The sequence below is a fragment of the Sinohyriopsis cumingii genome, chromosome 5, assembly GCF_028554795.1.
Source record: "Sinohyriopsis cumingii isolate HCF-2022 chromosome 5, ASM2855479v2, whole genome shotgun sequence".
NCBI classification, from domain to species: domain Eukaryota; kingdom Metazoa; phylum Mollusca; class Bivalvia; order Unionida; family Unionidae; genus Sinohyriopsis; species Sinohyriopsis cumingii.
The window spans coordinates 13,724,553-13,746,068 of NC_142965.1; the positions used below are offsets into that span (position 1 = coordinate 13,724,553).

A 21,516-nucleotide genomic window follows, 5' to 3' on the forward strand; every position below is an offset into this window, starting at 1 on the left:
CTAAAAACATTAATCGTTCGAGTTGTTTTGCCGCATCCACCAGGTCCATTGAGATATACTGTCTTATATCTGGTTATTGGATCACTCAACGATGGTGCCTTCGACATTTCTGATATTTTATTACCCTCACGATAAAAATCTCTCACTGGAACATCTGCTGATTCTACATAATTGTGTAATAGTTCCTTTTTTATTCTCCACGAACCCCATCGTTCATCATTACTTGTAAATTTCATAACAGGTTCTAAATATTTACTTGAAATATAAAACGAGTCCGTTGCGACTCTGACTGCGGTCTCAGGAAATCTATTAATCATCGATAATAAATTTATAGAAACATAAGCCAACATGGAAGATCTTAGATGAGTATATTGCGGGGATACGTCATTTATGTAACTAACGATCGTACCTAATTTTGTTCCGTCGGATAAATAAACACTCTCTCGATTTACAAATGTATTTTTCGCCGTTGTATCAGCGATTATAAAATCGTACTCGGCATCATCTAAAATTAATCGTGCGTGATGTCTTTTATAATCATATGCACCACCTTGAGTAAATTTACCTATAATTTTTCTACCGAGATCTTTTGCGGTTTTGAGTTTATTAGGAATATCATCTTCGGAAATATCCTTAAACTCGCTAATAACTTCAGAATCTGACATGGGCAACCAAACTTTGGTCTGTGCATGATATGATATAATTGCCTCACTGACCACCAACGATGTCAGTATCGCACAATCTAGCATATATCGCAACAAAACTATAGGTGCCCAACGTTTTTCACAAAAATGTCTACCAAACCAAACATAACAAATCTTGTGAAGATTTTCGTTAAGCTCGAATGATTCAATACAGGCGAATCCAGTCAGATCAAAATCAGGTAATGGTCCATTAATTGCCACTCGCGTCATCTCGTTTGTAGGGTGACCAAATCTTTCAAAGTACACAGAACAATCTCCGTATCCCAGAAAACTTCCTGGATAACATGCAACCATATCAACCGAAATAACATCATTGTAATTGTATTTGGTATTCCATAATCCGCCATGTCCATATTCGACGCAACTTGCGCGTACGTCCTCGAGTAAATCAAATCGTGTTGGTTTCCATGAATTTCGTTCTCTGGCGAAATGAGCCGCAACAGATGGAACGGTAAAACAATTAGTTAGTAATTTGTCAGTATTTTCCGCGTGCTTGCACTGTAAAAACGTCGCAAGATTTTTCATCTCGTCATGGAGGGATTCTGTGCGATATATTTCACCGTTCGGTTTGACAAACTGATCAAATTCACCCTCCTCATTACTTTTAAATAACCATACCGATACAGGATCGGTTTTACTTATTTCGTTGATAAAATCAAACATACTATCTGCCCCAGAATTATCTGCCCCCATATCTGGGGAGTAAAATCTAACAGTTCGATCACGTGGAAATATTGTTACCGCGTTAGTCCATGCGTGCGCGTTATGATCGATAATATTTATTGGAGCTCCCTTCGATTTATATTTCGACTGGTACAGTACTTCTCCCGTTATTGTCGCCACAGTTATTGGAAATTTTAATATTTTTCCTAACTCAGCAACATCTTTTATTGTAGCACCGGTATCCTTAACTGAATCAGCCCACGAGTTTATTTTTTCACGCCTTAAATCAGTTAATCCATTTCCACGCATCGCGTTTGTAAAGTGTTCTATTACTCGTTCAGCCACACAATTTAACCTTGAAAATTTCATCGGCGCTGGTTTATCAACGTTAGGTTTTTTATTTATCTCATAAATTCCATAAATAACTGCTGTTACAGGATATGCTCGCTCATAATACGGTTTATCAATACCAGTCAATAGACCCGGTCTGGAATTTTTACTTAATATGATAGTTTTATTATTACCAAGGACAGGATCATATTTGTCACGGATAATCCAACTACCTGTTTCTGTTAATACAATAAATTTTACTCTGAAGAAATATTTTTGATTGCCCTCGTATTCAGCGATGTAGTTAATGATAGTTGCCGCTCGTTTGTCATTCATTGTGGCGTCCGTGACAGTGTTGCGTATAATCTTGAACGTTGACCATGTATGAGATGCACCATCCGTGTAAAATTCTTTCTTGGCGTCGTGAATTTTCGAGATCAAACTTTTATTTTTCGGATCAACCAGATCTCGTACTGGCAAATCAGAAGATAATCTGTCAAGGTTGAATTTATGCTTAACAGGCCTAGTTTGGGATAATCTCTCAAACTCGTTCATATAATTAAAACAAATATTTAAATAAAGAAAATTATATATATATATACAATGTCCCAATGTAGATGGTTGATGATCGGCTCAGTAAATCGATGCAACAAATCCTGTAGAAAGGAATTTTGTTGGATGCACTCACAAAACATACGACGAGGAAGTCTAGGACCAATACCATGTCTACGGTGTGGTATTGGAGTGCGAGGAAAGACAGAATTATGTGGGAAGTGCGGCGGGAAACGGTTCAGAGAGCTTAAAAGATATTATGACAAAAAAAATAATAGCGGTGAAAACGCTATAAAATCCGTGAGGGATTATATATCAAGATTTCAGTCAAACAATGATTTAAACATATAATATTATTATAATGGAGCAAAATATATTTGTCCCACATCCTGTCATAACAAACTATGAATCAAATATTAATGGTATCATCAGACACTGCAAGTTGAAGAAACAAGTTGGTTATATTACTAATGCTGGTTATCTAATGTTCACATGCGGGGGGGAAAAGAAACATTATCTATGTCATAGATTTACGTACGAGTGTCACAAGGGTTTGATCAAAGACGGTCTTGTTATTGATCATATTGACGGGGACACTCAAAACAATAATTTATCCAATTTACAAGCTATCTCTCACAGCGAGAATAATACACGCGGTAATACAGGAAGATGTAAGACAATCGGAAAGAGGGCGGTAATTTCTACAAACATAGAAACCGGTAAAGAAATTATGTTTCGTTCAATATCTTCTGCTGCGAAATATTTTGATATTCACCCGCAATCAGTACAAAGAGTGGCAGAAAATATATATAAAACAGCTTTATCGAAAAAATATAAACAGAAAATTATCTTTAAGTATCAATAACTATCATCACCACATTATTAACTATCATCACCACATTATTAACTATCATCACCACATTGAATTAATTTTTTAATTTATGTCACAGTAGGTCCTCCATACACTACTGAATTTTTGATTACATAAGGGGAGATTACTTTGTAATATATAGTTTTCTTCGTAGATGGTTGGTTTTTTTATGATCGTAATTAGTCAGTTTAACTAATTACATCGTAACTAATTACATCGTAACTAATTACTCGTAGAAGTATTATTTATGTTTTTTAAATATTTCCCCATCATACAACACATGATAATGTTATTGATCCGTAGGAAGCTGTGTGTGAAACAGAAACCGTTGCTCATTGTAATCGACCTGCAGTTGTGTGTTCATGCCACTGTTATTATTGATTCTCAGTCTACTTGGGAAACCCGCTGTTATGAATACAGAAACTATTATTATTGATTCTCAGTCTACTTGGGAAACCCGCTACAAATACAGAAACTATTATTCAGAAACTGTTATAAATACAGAAACTGTTATTATTCAGAAACCGCTACAAATACAGAAACTGTTATTATTCAGAAACTGTTATAAATACAGAAACTGTTATTATTCAGAAACCGCTACAAATACAGAAACTGTTACTATTCAGAAACCGCTACAAATACAGAAACTGTTAAATACAGAAACTGTTATTATTCAGAAACCGCTGTTTAGTGTAAATATTGGTTCCTTAGCTATATAGCTAGCTATATATTAACTTCCGAAACATATGTTCGTAACAATGTTTGATAGCTCGATCAGTATGGTATTGGACTGTGACGCTCGCGGTCCAGGATCGAATCCCCATGGCTGACAATTTGTCGGTGGTGCGCATAATTGCGATTTTTATAATAGTGGGGGGAACCGCAAGAACCTCCCCGCTCAGCAAAATTCCCAACCACAATATTGACTTGTGGTTGATACATATTTTCGTATCACCCACTGGATTAATTATTGTGGGTGGGATTTTGCTGAGCGTACATGTTTGTACTGTCCTTAGTTAGTGCCGTTTCATTCATAATCTGAGCTCGCTAATACACTCGATAGGGGCTCTTCATTGATTGTATATATCCATTCCTTGTATATATGTATATCCTCTAAACTTGGTAGATTGCGGTGGCAAGCTACGAGTTTAATGAGGACTGTGCTGTCCTTGTGCTGTCCTTAGTTAGTGCCGTTTCATTCATAATCTGAGCTCGCTAATACACTCGATAGGGGCTCTTCATTCATTGTATATAACCATTTCATTGTATATGTGTTATATGTATATCCTGTAAACTTGGTAGATTGCGGTGGCAAGCTACGAGTTTAATGAGGACTGTGCTGTCCTTGTGCTGTCCTTAGTTAGTTATATGTATATCCTCTAAACTTGGTAGATTGCGGTGGCAAGCTACGAGTTTAATGAGGACTGTGCTGTCCTTAGTTAGTTATATGTTATATGTATATCCTCTAAACTTGGTAGATTGCGGTGGCAAGCTACGAGTTTAATGAGGACTGTGCTGTCCTTGTGCTGTCCTTAGTTAGTTATATGTTATATGTATATCCTCTAAACTTGGTAGATTGCGGTGGCAAGCTACGAGTTTAATGAGGACTGTGCTGTCCTCCCTCTTGGGCCTCTAGACCGTTGTTTGGCGGGTTAGGGGCTCTCGTAGAGGGAATATTTGCCTAATGAACTTGGTAGATTGCGGTGGCAAGCTACGAGTTCTTGGTTGTGCTGTCCCTGAAACATCCCGACGAACTCGCTAATACACTCGATAGGTGTTCTAGGGATATTTTTTTTATTTTAAAGATTTATGTATTATATAATGAACCATGAAAATATCAATGATGTAATTGTCGCTATTAAAAAATTAAAAAAAGATGGAATTAATATATCTGATGAACTTAATCCTGAAAAAATAGTTTCTGATTTTGAGATTTTACAAGAACGTAAAACCATGGGGACACACACACTATCATCTAAATACAGGCTCATGAAACGGATTCAATCGGCAATGTTTCAGTCGCTAGCTACCGTAGAAGATGATCATGTGAAGGAGTTCGTTCCTCTTTCTACCGCCGTAGAAAGAATTAAGTCGTTATTATCCCACGAGTATGAGGCAAAGAAAACGATTAGTACTCGCATAAGACTATTAAGAAAAATAATGTCAGATCGTGAAACGATCCAAGGTAACTTCGTTACTGGTGAAACGATCCAAAGTAACCTCGTTACTGGTGAAACGATCCAGAGTAACCTCATTACTGGTGATAATGAAAATGAAAGTTTTGGTAACTGGGGTCCATGTCAACGCTGACCACGTGTATTGGTAGTCAAAATCAAGAAAGTTCTAACCTTGTCAAATTTGTTCCTAATAAATTTTATTTATTATAAATTTTATTTATTAATAATATTATTTTTACTGAGGATTTATTTTTTTTTATTACTAAAATCAAGAAAAATGCACAAATTACTTGATTCTGACGGGGTAGTTGGTAGTCAAAATCAAAGAAAAATGCACGAATTACTTGATTTCTGACGGGGTAGTTGGTAGTCAAAATCAGGAAAATTGAGCAATTTCGTTGTATTTTAGTAAAAAAAAAATAAAAATCTCAGTAAAAATAATATTAATAAATAAAATTAATTTATAATAAATAAAATTTATTAGGAACAATTTGACAAGGTTAGAACTTTCTTGATTTTGACGGGGTAGTTGGTAGTCAAAATCAAGTAGTTCGTGCATTTTTATGTTTCTGAGGGGGTAGTTGGTAGTCAAAATCAAGTAGTTCGTGCATTTTTATGTTTCTGAGGGGGTAGTTGGTAGTCAAAATCAAGTAATTTGTACAATTTCAGTAAAAATCAGGAAAATTAATAAATATTATTTTTTTTGTGATAGAAATTTTAATTTTACTTTCATCGACTAGCTTTTTTAGTTGCCTGGGCCGATTAATTTGTACCAAACACAAATTTGTGCCAGTAATAATAAAATATTTTTTTAAGTTGATCGAATTTGATTCTGATCTCTGTTACAAATGTTCTTCTAACTGTTAAGAAATCCTCGCGTGTAAAAACCCTCCATTACATGAAGATCTACGATAAAGTCTTACGACGGAAGTCTTTACGACAAAAGTCTTACGACTTTACATACAGATTTATTACAAGCTCTTCTTCACGTATGTCAATTAAGCGATTAAGGTGGTCTGTGAGTTTAAAATTTATTCGTGTTAACATATTATTGTGACACCGTAAATACACAGGATTAGTTGGTTCTTGCACGATTAAACTTCCAGGGGGAACTTGTGGTGTGAACGTGTACAGGATGTATCCTTGTTGAGCTTGATTTGATCTTCCGAGATCTATTTGATAGCTGCCATCGATTACGTCACAAACCAGATTGACCGCGACCGTCGGTGTTATATTAACGATTCCCGGAGATACGTGTCTTCCACCGCCGTGTGGATCATTATCATATCTGAGAACAACTGCTAATGGTGCTAGTTTTTTCCACGCATCGAGTATTTTAGGAAAAAACTCATCAATGACATCATTGACAGATTTTCTTAATTTATCCGGATTATAATCAGGAAACTTAAACGTTACAATGTCAGCTTCGGGTATTTTGTACTTGGCTGCGAAGGATTTTTTATAATCGCTTGATGACTTAAGAACCATATCTCTAATTCTGTTATAGATAACTTCAGAAGAATTAACTATATAATTTAAAACTTCTATGTACCTAATAATATTATCGCGCGCAGATGTTGAATCAAATAAATACTCTTGAAAACTATCACGTAAATTATTTACCTGTATTTCATGGTCTAAGTTTATTGAAGCAAATATGGAATCAATATTCAAAGCAATAACACGTTCATTAAGATTATACAAAAGAGCTCTAGGATCATATACAGGTGCCCCCCCCCCTCCATCCTGGTTTTACTTCTATGTAATCTAACCATTCTGAATTCATTTTAATATCATGACGAAGACTGGTCTTTGACGTAAAATCATCCCGAGTTGGTTCTGGTGGTCCTTCATACACCCTGGGAATTTCAGGCCATCCTAGCACTGATCTGATTGAAGATTGATAAATATCAACTGCATAATCAGGCGAGTTTATTTCAACCGTCGAGGACAACGTCGGCTCATGAACATTAATTGATATTTTTGATTCTTTTCCTGTTATTGATTTTATTCTACGCGCAAATTCCTCACTGATTTGTTCGATCTCATAACTGCCGGTTGGTATTCCAACAACAACCCAGTCAGGTGTTCCATCGGGTTTGTTCTTGTTAGTAAATACAAGCGAATTATTTGCTGGTGTACCATTAAATGATTTTGATCTGATATTTGGCCAGCTGTAATATACTCGTAATTGTGCTAGTGCTATTTCTTTTACTGGAATTGCAGTAGGAAAATTCACACTAAATTCAGGATTAATTGAACTTACCGAGATCATCGTTATCTTTGGCGGAGTTGTGTTGGTCACGATCTGCTGGAGTAATTCTGTCATTATTGATACTTGTATCTTTAATACCGATACCTTCGTCGTATATTTTGGTTATCATTGAAAATTCGAAATCAGATATAATTCCATCACTGAGACTCGCTGATAACAACGAGGATAATTTCGAGTATGCTACCGTCGCTGTATGTAATTTTATTTTGTAATCGGATAATTTTTCGTTCGTACAAGTACATATTTTTTTTGTGATGATACCAAGCACACCTGCAATAGTTGTTGCTGCTGAAATACAGATAGTTACAGCTACTGGTGCCATCGTTGTCAACGCTGATAATATTACACCGGTTCCAGCAACAACAGCGGATACTGAATAAACAATCACATCAACGATAACCAATCGTCGTCGATATTTTTTTACTTTTACTGTATATTGATCGACTTGATCTTTTAGCGCCGCCTGCCATTCACGCGCTTGATTGTATCTGTATTGTGCACCGTCCATATATATTTTTATACAGTAACCAATTGATGTGCTTCAGCTACAAATTCCAAACACCACCAGTATGATGTTGCGGTTAATGTCCTATCAGCTGCTTCCAGAATAAATATTTCCTCGGCTCCGATATTTAATATAACAGATACAACCCCGGAAAACCTGTCGGTGGAATGACGCCATGGAAACGTTGTAAATATTTCAAATTTTGCAGCACTAAACACAGACAGCCTGTACACGCCAGTGCTTGTTGCGGTATATTTGATGGTATTATTTTGTTTTGACCATGTTGCAAATCCCGATGATACCGTGCATACGATGTTTGTGATATGCCCGGGAGTTATTTCAGCTGCAATTTTAATCAGATTGGTTTTATTGATAATCTCAGGAATTCCCGCTACGATGTCTAGTTGTGTTCGTTTGATCGTGTCTAGGTTACTTTTGATATCAACGAGTTTCATGTCAATGACGGAAGGAGTTCCAAAGAACTTATTTATGGCATCATCGGTTTTCTGAAAATTTCATCGAAGCCTTGTAAAACCGGTTACGTGAACGTCATACTCGGCCCGCAGCGTGGATAGTTTTCCATCCACGTCGTCGACGTATAGTTTGTTTGCGACGTCGTTGTCAGATTTTGGAGCTGTTACAGCTACTATTTTGTTCCCGTTCATGCTAAGTTCACCTGTCATCGTGTCACCGGTGTTTCTCACGCGATTAGCAACACTTTTTGCAATTTCATCTCTGATGGTTTTAAGTGACATACTTGAATCTCTGATTCTACCACCGTCATTAAACACGGGAATATTATCCGTAACTGCACCAAGTACTCGCCGGACTATATCATTCCATTTGATATTGCTGGTTTTTAGTTTACCATATCGATCTTGAAAAATAACAACTTCATCTGGGTCAACTCCAGCCAGGTTCATGATATCAGCAAGGTCATCTTTAGTCGCATACTTTGACAGATCAACGTCGGATTTTATTTTCTTACTAGTAGAAGATCTTCCGTAAATATCAACCATTATAATAAGATCCGTTGTTTAAAATGCTTTACGCGCAACATATCGGTTGCTTGTATAATCGTGCACGACTTTATGTGGCGGCCTGGATGATTTTGATATAGCGTCGAGTACATTAATTACTTCACGGCCGCATATTGGCGGATCTGTCATTGTTTGTGTGGGTAGCGTTGAATACCAAACTTTGTAACCTCTAGTTGTTGCGTGGAGTGGTGTAACATACTTGATAAATTCAACAGGTGGAGCTAACCCGTACGAATCAAAATAAACAATTCCACGCGGATCAATCGCGTATGATACCCAATGAGTACCGGGTCCGGAACGTTTGTCAAGATTAATAATACCTGTTTCTAGTTTGTTTGGTTGTTTCGGTAATTGATCTCGCATAAAAACACCTCTAAAGGCAGATATTTTTAATTTTTTAGCAGCATCAAGTAAATCAAAATTTGATGATGGAACGTCTAACGAAATGACCCTGGAAGCCTTAGGCCTCTCCCCCAACGAGATCCTGGCAATCTTAGACCGCGTCCCTTTTTTTTGTATCCTCGCCCTGTTGCCTTCTTTAGTGCCATTCCAGCGGCTGTTCCAACAGCACCTAACGCGGCCGCTTTTGCTACGGCTGGAGCAGCCGCAGCTATTAATGCCGGAATGGCCGCAAGAAGTGGAAATATACCACCCGTTTTAACCATGTCTTTGATGGCGCTCGGGGAGAGATGGAATTGAACTCCAGTTTTTGATTCTAGGGCTTTATTGAAATGTTTAATCTGATTATTTGTCAACGATAATTTGTTTGGACCACCACCAATCTGATCTCGTTTTAGTGATATTTTAGTTCCGCATTTGTTGGCGGTTTTTGATTGAAGCTTTTTTACCTGACCCGGGGTCAGAGTAACATTAACATGACCATACGACATTTTTATATAAAATATATTTTTCTAAATAACACGATTAAAGATTTTCCACCGGTGCATCAACGATCCTCATTCGACCACTGCCACCTTCAAGTAACATGGCCTTGTCGCTAAGTATGACCGCGATCGCTCTGTAGAAGCCGGGAACAACTGGTGGACCGGGCATATCAGGAGGAGGGTTAGTAACATGAGCTCGAAAGTGTATATCAACAACAGATTGTTTGGATAAATCAAGATGTTCTAGTGAAAAATAATAAATCGGATATAGACCTGTAAAATCTAGTTGTGATATTTGCAACCCGGTATCTATATTTTGATCACGTCCCATGAATGACATTAAACGATGATATGCGCGCGCTACATGATTTTGAACAAAATTTAGTTGTATATCCTCGGCTGGTTCTTGATGTCCATTTATCCGTAAAGAAACTTCATTAACTCCAAGGTTGTCAAATATCATATGTGAACGTTCTTGATTATTCGTTCGAGCATTATCTTGTAGTGCAATAAAAATATGTCGTGGTGCAGAAACACCCTGTTGTGATGCTATATGCCATGTAAATAAACCATTAATATTGCTTTGAGCAGCATCTGTGGTTACTGTTAACCATGATAGCAATGATTTACCGCCTTGATCCATAAAAGATAGTAATTTTTGTTCCTCAGTAATAGATGGAGTCATTACTGGCATCCATAGTGAAAGTTTTGATATATTTACTTTACCCTCGGCAACACCAGCACCTCGCCAGATTGCATCATTATCATCACTTTTTCTTACGAGCACAATTGTGTGTTTAGCTCCAAAGATGACTTTTCTAACATTTCTGCAAAATCCAAAGATGTGAGATAATGGAATTGCACACGAAAAATTTCTATCATCTCCCGACAGCGCTGCTCGGCGTGTTGCAAATCCCAGGTTGTAAGTCGCATTAACGCTTCCTATAATATCAAAAGCAGCAGCTGGTCTGGCTGCGTGCTCAAAATCAACTGGTTGTGCATCGGCAGTACCTGCTGGTGTCAGTACTTTGGTATACTGAACATGATCAGCGTTGTTGGTAATATCCTTAGCAAACATCATTGTTGGACCAGCTGATCTTGTAAAGTCGTCAGAATATCTCGCCAGACCAATTATTGTTGTAGCAACGTCGACATCATTCTGAACTGATTCAATATTTTTTCCATCAATCATATATGTGGCGCCACTAAATAATGCCATAATCCCGTTGTTGACAAAACCAACACGTAAATTAGCAGCATATGGCGTATTAGCTACAACATTCGTTACAAGTCTACCTTCTACTTCAATAAACGCTTCAGCGGGCAAGAAATATCTACTTGTATCATGAACCTGTAATTCGATTCTCCCTCGCTGATTTGGTAGTCTTGCGTCATAAGAATAAAATTGATAATCACGTACTGACTCGTACTTAAGGACAGGTGCCTCCATATCAAATGTTGGGTCTGATTCGCGCCTGAACATTTTTATTATAGTTACCATTTTTCAAATGATGATCATCGTCGACGAAGACCACTTCCTGCTATTAAATTTGCTGTTATATTTTTTTCTGCTTCTTCAGATATCGCCGCTAGTTTTTGATTTGCAGCCTGATTTATTATTTTACTTACGTCTGAGGGCATCACCTCAGTACTTGCCAGTTTCACCGGTGGTTGTTGTTTTCGTCGCAATAATCGTGCTAATCTTTCTTTGATCGCCGAGAACGCCTTACCAGCAACATTGACAATTGCACCAGGAGCTTTATCACGAACAATATCAATAGTCTTCATCGATAATTGTTTTGCAACAGGCGCTACTTTTGGAGCTATCCTCGTGAATAATCCCCGAATGACATCACCAAGTCCATTTCCGTAAATAACACTATAGATTGGTAATCGTGAGTTTACCGCTCTAACCTGTGTGGGTTTACGATGATTATCATGCACAATCATCTTATTTTATTTACCATTTATCTAACAACTAGTCATCAACGAGCTCATCAATAAGTTCTCGGTAAACGCCGATATCCATGATACCACCCTGAAATAGTCGCCGACAAATATCAGCTGCTTCATTGGTTATTTCTGGTGAATTATTTCCAGCTCGTTTTCCTCCTATGAGAACTTCTAACCCTGATACGTCATTGATGATATTATCAGGACAAATAAAATTATTTCCCAGACCACTGCCAGTAGCTCCTTCTTCTTCTGATTTCTTAAATAGTCTTAAGGGTGATCTTTTCTTAAATAGTCTTGAGGGTGATACTTCTTCTTCTTCCTCACTTATTGTTCTGAGAGATTTTGGTTCTTTTTGTGCAAGATACATGTCTATTTTTCTGCGATAATCATTATAGACCTCATCACTAGAGTAAACTCTATCTTTATTGTAATATATACGATATATCCATTTATACCAGATTTCAGGATCACTAATACGAGTGGAACTATGTTCAGGTCTTAAAAGTTCTTCTTTTTTATTAAAACTTTCTACTGCAAGTTTTGATAACGTATTAATATCCTCAATTTCTTTTATGAACTTGATACCCGCACTAGTAAATTTATTGCTCAGCATAATCATTTTCCCTTCTTCTGATTTTGTTGATTCACGATCTTTCATATCACCTATCTCAGCACGAAGTTGTCCAATTTCTTCAAGTATTTCCTCACCAACAGGTGGAGGCTGAGCCGCAGCTATTTTCCCGGCTATGCCAGTTGGAAGGTCTCGTAAAATCTTCTTTGCCTGTTTAGTTCTTCTTGCTATTTTTTCAGCCTGCGCCGCAGTTTGTTCTAATACCGGAAAAATACCCTTTTTCCTCTTCTCATCTTCCTCTTTAATATCTCCCCATATAGTTTTTTCAACAGCCGCTGCAGCTTTCTTAGTAGCTGCAGTGACGGGTTTAAATAGTTTTTTAGTGTCTTCTTCGTACTCAACTTTTGATTCTTGCTGCGCTTGTAGATTTTTTCTAAATGAGTCTTTGACAGGAAGAAATTTTTTAATTGCTTCTAATCGTTCTCGAGCTGTTCTTGCAGTATGAGATTCTGGATGTATCATTTTATTATAACATAATAATTTAATTAATATCAGCAAAAGAGGAATACAGAAGTTTGATGATATATTATAAATACAGAAAGAACATAAATCCAAAAATAGAAAAACCACCATCAGAACTTGAATATTACTTGAAACATAGAACAAATTCCGAAGATTCAGATGAAGATGAAACAGATGAAGATTCCCATGATTCAGATGATGATTCCCAATATTGATAGCAGCAGAGAGGGGCGTCTACAATTCTGTTTGGGACAAACAATAATCGTAGACGTGGTAATTGACCTCTATGAGTGGTCACTATTTTTTTTGGTAAAACACAAGGGTGACCATTCCCCTAAGTGGTCTGTTCACCCTCTCTGCTGCTCCTGTGCAACACAGAGGTCTCTTGATCTAGCGGTGTTTACCTTAGTTCGTCAAGTCCATGACCATATTCAGTTATAGTGTGGAGATTCCATCACTATTAAAGCATTAATAAGGTTGAGCAAAGGTAAACTGGTCTTCCAGTAGCTTTCCGTGGGTATGTCGTTCTTTCCGTGCTTTTCCCGGGTTCTTCCTCCACCAGTTATACTGGCCGCCACATATAGCCCATCTTGCGCTGAGATATGGCATTAAACTCAAAACCACAACAAAAACAAAATCTGCTCTTGATCTTTCTACAAATCCGGACACCCACCTCTTTGAGAGTGCTAAAAAAACAATTCTAAATCCCGACTCCCGGGCCCCCCTCTAATTTTAGACCGGATCCGTCCTGTATTCTAAGTCAGGTGCCCAACGGGCTTGTCGAAAAAAAATATATTTTCCTGAAGAAACTTTAATCCCGCTGATGAAATGTGTGAATGTATTTTCAAGATGTTGACATACCTGCCATAACACGCCGGAATCTAACTCAAATCACCACTGTCCTATGTGAAATTGAGATCTGAAACTGAAGCATGGCATGTCATGCTTAAAATACGATTTTGTACTCCCCAACTCTTTGACACGACGTTCTTTCATGAAAACACAACTTTCATTAATTAAAAAAAAAATTTGAAAGAAAAGAAGAAAAGAAAAACAAAACCACTTTCGGTATATCCCCGTTACATGTAGCATGTATAAACCCTACACAGTCTTGATTGGAGCTGATGTAAAACTATCCCTTGGGCAGTTTAAATATAGGCAATTAAAGAAAAAAGATGTCAGGTATAAACCAACATTTCACATATTACTTAACAGGCTGGCAATAGCAAGTGAGAATTATTTGAAGGCTGCAGTGGGTGAGTCCATTGTGCTCATTTGCATAGGTAGGATCAGTAGTGGAATAACCCATAATAGGTAATCAACGAGATCCTAGATACATGTAACAAGATCAAAAGTTATTACAAATCATTGCCTTGAATGAGAATGCTTAAGCCATATGTATAATAATGTTGACAAGGTCGTAAACAGCGGCAACATTTCTTTGAAGTCGGACTTTACTGCATATATAGAATGTAACTGCATCATCATTTCACTTGTCGGAAAAGTGTTCAAGTATAATTCAGTTTTGAAGCCGATTTAGGAAGCAATTAGCTATCAGTAAATCCCGACAAAATTAAATTTCAGAACTCTTGGTTGACAGAGTTTTACTTTGTGAAGCACGCCAACGAAAAAAAATAAAAAGGCGGGGGGTTATTACTTATGTGCAAAAACTGCAAACAACACATCGACATACGTTAACACGATTCTGACCAAGATTCACTCAGAGAATCCAACAGAGAAGTTTGGACACCAGGACCATCCAGTCCCTAGTGAGTGTAATGATGAAGACTAATGACACTTGTTTTACTTTCAAAACCCCTTTCAACCCAATTGAATTTATATTCGAACTGTAGCTATTGCAACGTTGTGTGACAATATTAAAAAGGGGAACTTTTGGGCATGTGGAAATTGTAGTCTTGGCTTGTGGAATTTCAGCCAGGGCTTGTGAGTTTATTTAATTTACCAGTCCGCGTCCTGTGTCGAAAACAATTTCCATTGAGCTCTGATCAGCAGTACCTTCTTAGAATCTCAAGATCACAGCTTTGATCAATGAATTATTATTATTGTAATTGTTATTATTATTATTATTAGTAGTAGTAGTAGTAGTAGTAGTAGTAGTAGTCATTTAATGAATATACGAATTTATTTATATATTTATTAAAAAGCACATTACTGTGTTGCAAATCAAATACATCATGTATATTAAAAATAACATGACTTTTAAAGCAATTCTATATACCAATGGCGCAATAATACGCATCTATAAACATTCTTGCATCTGTGTGCTGTTCATTCTAGGCCTATAGATCAATGCTAAATTTCCACTCATTAATCATTAATAACGATAAAAAGTTTTAATAATTCCTGTTTTCTAAATGAATTTAATATGGTACACAATTTCATTGCAATCGTTTCTGCTTTCCGTTCCCCCTCCCCTCTCTCATGCATAAGAGATAAAATACGCAGAAATCTATAGTGAGAGTGTAAAACTGAATTTGCACCAAGTAACCTATAAAAATATGGTTCGCTGTAACGGTATGTGTACACTTTCATTGGGATCGATCTACAGTGTTTAATCAAAGTTGCAATAACCTCTCGACAACATAAGGTAAATTTCTCTGTTTTTAATGCTTTATTGTTGTTGCTGTTGTTGTTGTTTCTTCAACCTATGTTAATGTTCTAAAAATCGATTATTCTTATATATAAAAAAATTGAAAATTTCCAAAGGCTGCCACCCACCTCACCCTCTCTCTCTCTCGTGGCCATCTCTGTCTCTCTCTCTGTCTCTCTCTGTCTCTCCCTCTCTCTCTCTCTCTCTCTCTCTCTCTCACGTCGTAGCAAGATACGGGCGAATATCCATGAAAAGACGAGCTTAGACGAGTTTTGCTTGTGTCATACGATGTTTCTGAACCTATGAATGTTGGTAAAAGCTAAGTCAAATTGACCAAAGGAAGAGAGACTGGGAGAGAGAAAGTGAGAGAGAGAAACACCATTATGGTGTGTAGTAATGTTAATTAGAGCAGAATAATGACTTGGATCAACTGTAAACATATTACAATATTTTAATTACCTAGTGTTGGTTCGTCATTTCGCTTAGTTTCTATGCCACATTTTTTCCATGCGCAGGTACATGAATGGCAGAGTATTCAGTGTTCAAAAAGTTAACCATGGCGTTTGTAGTGTTCTTCATTAAAACCATCTTTCATGTATAAATCATAAGTGTTTTGTATATTTATTTAATCAACGTTAATAAAAATAGAGAATCAACAAAAGAAAACAATCAATGTATCAATATGCAGTGGTTTTTCTGAATAGCCACAAAAGTCACAGAACTACATTGTGTAGCGGACACACTCGGCAGGTATATGAGGAGTTCATTCACTCGGTCAATAAACATTTACCTGTAGTGAATCTTAACTCCGTTTAAAGGGCAAATATGTGTATTTGTATATAATATAAATAAAATATATGTATAGCATGTACGCTGTATCAGTGCTAATTTTGCATGAAAAGGAAACGAGGCATGCCTTTCAGTGAGAAACGTCAACATCTCGTGGTATATCACTGATACAGAGAATATATATATATATATATATATATATATATATATATATATATATATATATGCATTACAGACACTGACATATACACTTAAGGTTTATTTAGCCTTCTTGGGTTTATATATATATATATATATATATATATATATATATATATATATATATATATATATATGCAATACTGACACAAACAGCTATAGTTACGGCTTCTTTAACCTTCTAGGGTTAATACGTGGTAGCGACGGCAAAGATAGTCGGGAGGGGGTATGGTTTTTCATTTCATTAATAATCCAAAATCAAAGGAATATGTTACACGGGGGAACGTTAGCCTCCAGTACTAATTCACATCATGCCTTACAAATTTTCACAGAACATGGCCATCACTGTTGAATGAGATGACAGTCACATTATATGAGAGAGAGAGAGAGAGAGAATTATCGGCTACCTAACCAACAAGTTATGTGCTTAAATGTTTGTTATTCCTACATATTTGCCAGGAAGTAAGAGTGAAAGAGGGCAGGAAAGGAGGAATTGAGAACCAGGACTTTCATAAAGAGAAGGGGGCAAACAAGGAGGAATCGGGGACTAAAATTACCATGAAATATTACTTCTATTAATGCTGCTGTAATCGTTCTTGATGCTTACTTAGTGAGTTAGGCTGCTTGTTTATTTATCTGCTTGTTTATTTTAATCAGATTGTGTTAATGTAAACATTTGAATATAATTTACAGTTTCTCCACTTAAGGACGAGGGTTGCTGCAAACCAGAAATTGACGTCAAAGGTGACACACTTGTTGCATTTCTACCCTCTTACCAAGGATGTGGGAAACCGTCACCTAGTCTTACCTGGGTTGAGCACAGAAATAAAACAGTAAATATTTTAATGAGTGTAAACTGATGTCTGATTAAAAATGTTGTGCCTCTTGAATATTTCTCTTCAGATCATATGATCAAAATACTAAATTTAAACAACATTGTATTTGGACTTAAGTAAACAAACTAATTATATTAAACTGATACGTATATAATAAAATAAACATACCGTTATTCTTAATTTCGCAAATTTAATGAGCCATTAAGCAAACTTTATACAAACTACGACACTTTAGTGATGAGAAAATGTAAAGTGTTATTGGTACTAAAAATGTTCCTCACAAATTTGTGTTCTACCTATTAATATATACGAATGTCACCACTTTTAGGCAGCGATAACAATACCCACATTTAACATCTAATGCATTAGAAAATAAGGATAAAAAGACATTTAATTTGAAAAAAACACTGAAGTTCAATGTCATAACTTTACATTGTGTGCTAGTTTATTTGCACAAATAATCTTTCATAAAAAATGCTAACCATTTCATTGTTTGCATAAAAAAACCCAACTAAAAACAAAAGAGCAAACAATTCATTGTTTCTCTCATATGTCGATGAAGTGTGTGTGTGTGTGATTTGGATTTTTAATGTAGCTTTAACAATTTTTCAGTCATATAGCTACGATGTCTGTAGAGTGACATTTTATAGTGATGTCTAGCACCGGGGCATCACGCCGCAGACATGTTGCATGATGTCCCACCCAGTAACATTATCCTGACACCAGGCCGACACGTCCTAACACTAACCTCTTAATGCTGAGCGCCAAGCGAGGCAGCTGTTTTTACCATTTTTATAAGTCTTTGGTATGACTCGGCCGGGGATCGAACCCACGACCTCCCGCATCCGAGGTGGATGCTCAAACCACTAGGCCACCGGAGCGGTATGTCCATGAAGAACAAATTAAACCTGGGTATGTTAAAATTGTTCTAATTATTCATATCACCATTGCCTGTAACATCAATGGATATATACGATTTTCCTCAGTGTGGACTTCATATTATCTCTAGGTTACGAATGGTAGCCTCTACCTAGGCGAGACAAACCGTGAAGGAAGATATAACGTTTGCGTTACTGGTCCCGCTATAGACAAATGCTTTCCAGGCGACAAGAAGGCTCTCTGCAGGACCCATGAAGAAATACGTAATGCGACATCAGGTAAGTATACACACACACAGACAGATATATATATATATATATATATATATATATATATATATATATATATATATATATATATATATATTCTGTTGTGTATATCTATATTGGTTTTAATTTTTTGTCCATGATTGTCGATAGTAAGGGTCATTTTCTAAACAACATATTACATAGTTAATTTTCGTCCATATATGTTTTAATAAGCTTTAAAGATAATATTTGTAAGCATATTTACTTGGATTTGAGTTCAGGACATTGGTTTAATTTCTGGAAATTCATGTTCTACCTGACGTTTGTCGGGTTTGTTTGCTAAAATGTAACTAAACAGGCCTGACCATGTCTACGAATTTAATGGAAGTTTCCATTAAATAGTTTCAGAAAATGGATATTGCGAACTAATATATATATATATATATATATATATATATATATATATATATATATATATATATATATATATATATATAAAGGCTCAAACATATAATTATCTGTATTGCATACATACCTTAAAAATACATTGTATATTGTAATTGTTTTGTTAATCACTTACGTACAGTACCTGTTGATTTTGATACACAAATAGAATGATCATGTGTGAAACAACAAAATCGGTAGTTTTAATTATCGATTGTAAGAATTATCTCAACCTTGCGCTTGCTATTTTCTCTGACTGTAAGAAAACGGATTTAAAGGGAAAACAAATCAGTATAAATTTTCTTTGCACCAGAATCCATATTCCAAACATGTGTTTCATGTCATACATACATACATGCATGCATGCATGCATGCATGCATCCATCCATCCATCCATCCATACATACATTCATACATACATACATACATATATGCACACATGATATGTGTACACTGGAAGACTTTCTGTTGAGTTGGTTTGATATGTATGTTTTAGTGTATGCATTACTTTGTGTCACTTTGTTGTTGCAATGTAATATACCTCATTATCATAATACAACTATATTCTTCTTTTGAGATGGAGAGTTGTTGTTGTTGTTGTTGTTGTAGGGTTTAACGCCATTTTTCAGCACACGATAGGCTATACATGGTGGCCAGTATTAATGGTGGAGGAAGAACCCGGGAAAACTCCGGAAAGAACCACCGACCCACGAGAATTGAGATGGAGAGAACAATTGCAATATTCCAAGCGTTATATGTGCATTATTTCCCATGATTGCTTATATTTTGCAGTTTATTATATTCAAGAGGAAACTACTGTACATCCCTATATTATAGCTGTCATTGTATCGACGTGTGTTGGTTGTCCTTTGATAGCGATTATCACGGTGATATGCATCGTATGGAAGCGGAAAAGGGGACCCTTGATAAAAGCAAAACGTATGTATGACATCCATTCTTCTTCTGTATTGCATAATTTAGTTTAATATAGCTTTCAGCAATGTAAATGCTAGGAAAAAGAATTCACAATCATGGGTGCCCGCACAAAGGGGTGGGGTGGGGGAGTTGATGCCACCTCTAAACATGTTTTGGCCTACATCCGTAAAGCTTAATAGCTGAATACTACATACCCCCTCACCAAAAATAATTCTGCGGGCTTCCATGATCACAATACTCTGAATAAATACGTTTACACTAGACGACTGATACTTTGCTGTATTGTAACGTAGTGTCCATTCTTATGCCTGGTCTTGAAAAATACATACTACCACTATAAATTCAATATTGCCATGAAATATTCATATAGTGTATGCATCAAAACTATAGATGATAATTTACCTAATTACATGTTCCAGCCTTAATTTCAGGTATCTTCAGGTAATGTATAGTATTAAGACAACTGATAAGTGAATCTAAAATATCGCCCAATCAGATTACTTTAATCAAGGTTAAAGTTCACTTAGTGAAACCCAGGTAAAATGTTAAATATGTCTGTTTTTTTAAAAACAAATATCTCAGCCGATGAAGTATGCAAATGTTTAACATATACCGGTAACTACATATTCCTCTTGTTTAAAAAATAAATGAGCTTTGATAATCAGAGCAGTTTTATTAAGTACATTATTTTCTTAATCAGTCACAAGCATATTCTTTAATAAATATCTCAGTGAGATAATATCATGATATGAAACTGCGAAGCAGTTTTCTTCAAACTCACCAACTTCTAATCTGTCGAGAGAGAGAGAGAGAGAGAGAGAGAGAGAGAGAGAGAGAGAGAGAGCAATTGCTGTAATGGCTTTAATTCAAATTCTTCTGTTTTAATTTGGTTTAGGTAAAACTGGTAAGAAGAGTAAAGATGTAGCTATCCTTCTGGACCGTTTTTCAGGTGAGATCTTTTACTGCATGCATGTGTATGTCATTGTAATTTTATTTATCATGAAAAGAAATTACATGTATGTAAGATAATAAGATATTATAATAGTCTGTTACAAATCTATGGTCTTAAACTAAGCAGTGAAAACAGCAAAACAATCAAGCTGGTAAAATTCAACAAATAATTTATTTTCCTGGAATACAAAGTCAAAACTTAAAAGGGACTTACATTCTTGTGTATTAAATCCCAATGTATAATGTTCCAAATGAAGGAATATTTGTTTCTAGCGTATTGGGATAGCCCTGGAAAGGGCTGTTTTTTTGTGGACGAGGAGTTATGGCAATCTTTTATCGTCTTATACTGCGTCCACGTCTGGCGACAGGTTTTCCCACAGGATAAGGTCTGCTTCTTTGGAAAGAGAATGACTTTTTTGTGTCCACACGGCAGTCGACAAAACCTCTGTCTGGTTCCTGCTGCTGCTGTTGCTGCTGTTCTCTCTGCTCTCTCTGCTTCTGAAGTCTGTACTTCTCCGTCCATTCTTGTTTTTCTTTCTTGATTTCCTCTCTGAAGAGCTCTTCTATCAGGTCT

At 36.3% G+C, this 21,516-nt stretch overlaps 1 protein-coding gene across 3 annotated transcripts in view; it reads left to right on the plus strand.

Moving 5' to 3' along the window:
* Positions 1 to 21,516, plus strand: part of LOC149798658 (uncharacterized) — a 91,187-nt gene that overhangs the window by 47,845 nt on the left and 21,826 nt on the right. For all 3 annotated transcript variants that reach the window (XM_089957503.1, XM_089957501.1, XM_089957504.1), the window contains exons 4-7: positions 17,342 to 17,481; positions 18,494 to 18,641; positions 19,848 to 19,994; positions 20,887 to 20,940. In XM_089957503.1, coding sequence (XP_089813629.1) covers positions 17,342 to 17,481; positions 18,494 to 18,641; positions 19,848 to 19,994; positions 20,887 to 20,940 — 489 coding nt within the window. The remainder of the gene's footprint in view (positions 1 to 17,341; positions 17,482 to 18,493; positions 18,642 to 19,847; positions 19,995 to 20,886; positions 20,941 to 21,516) is intronic.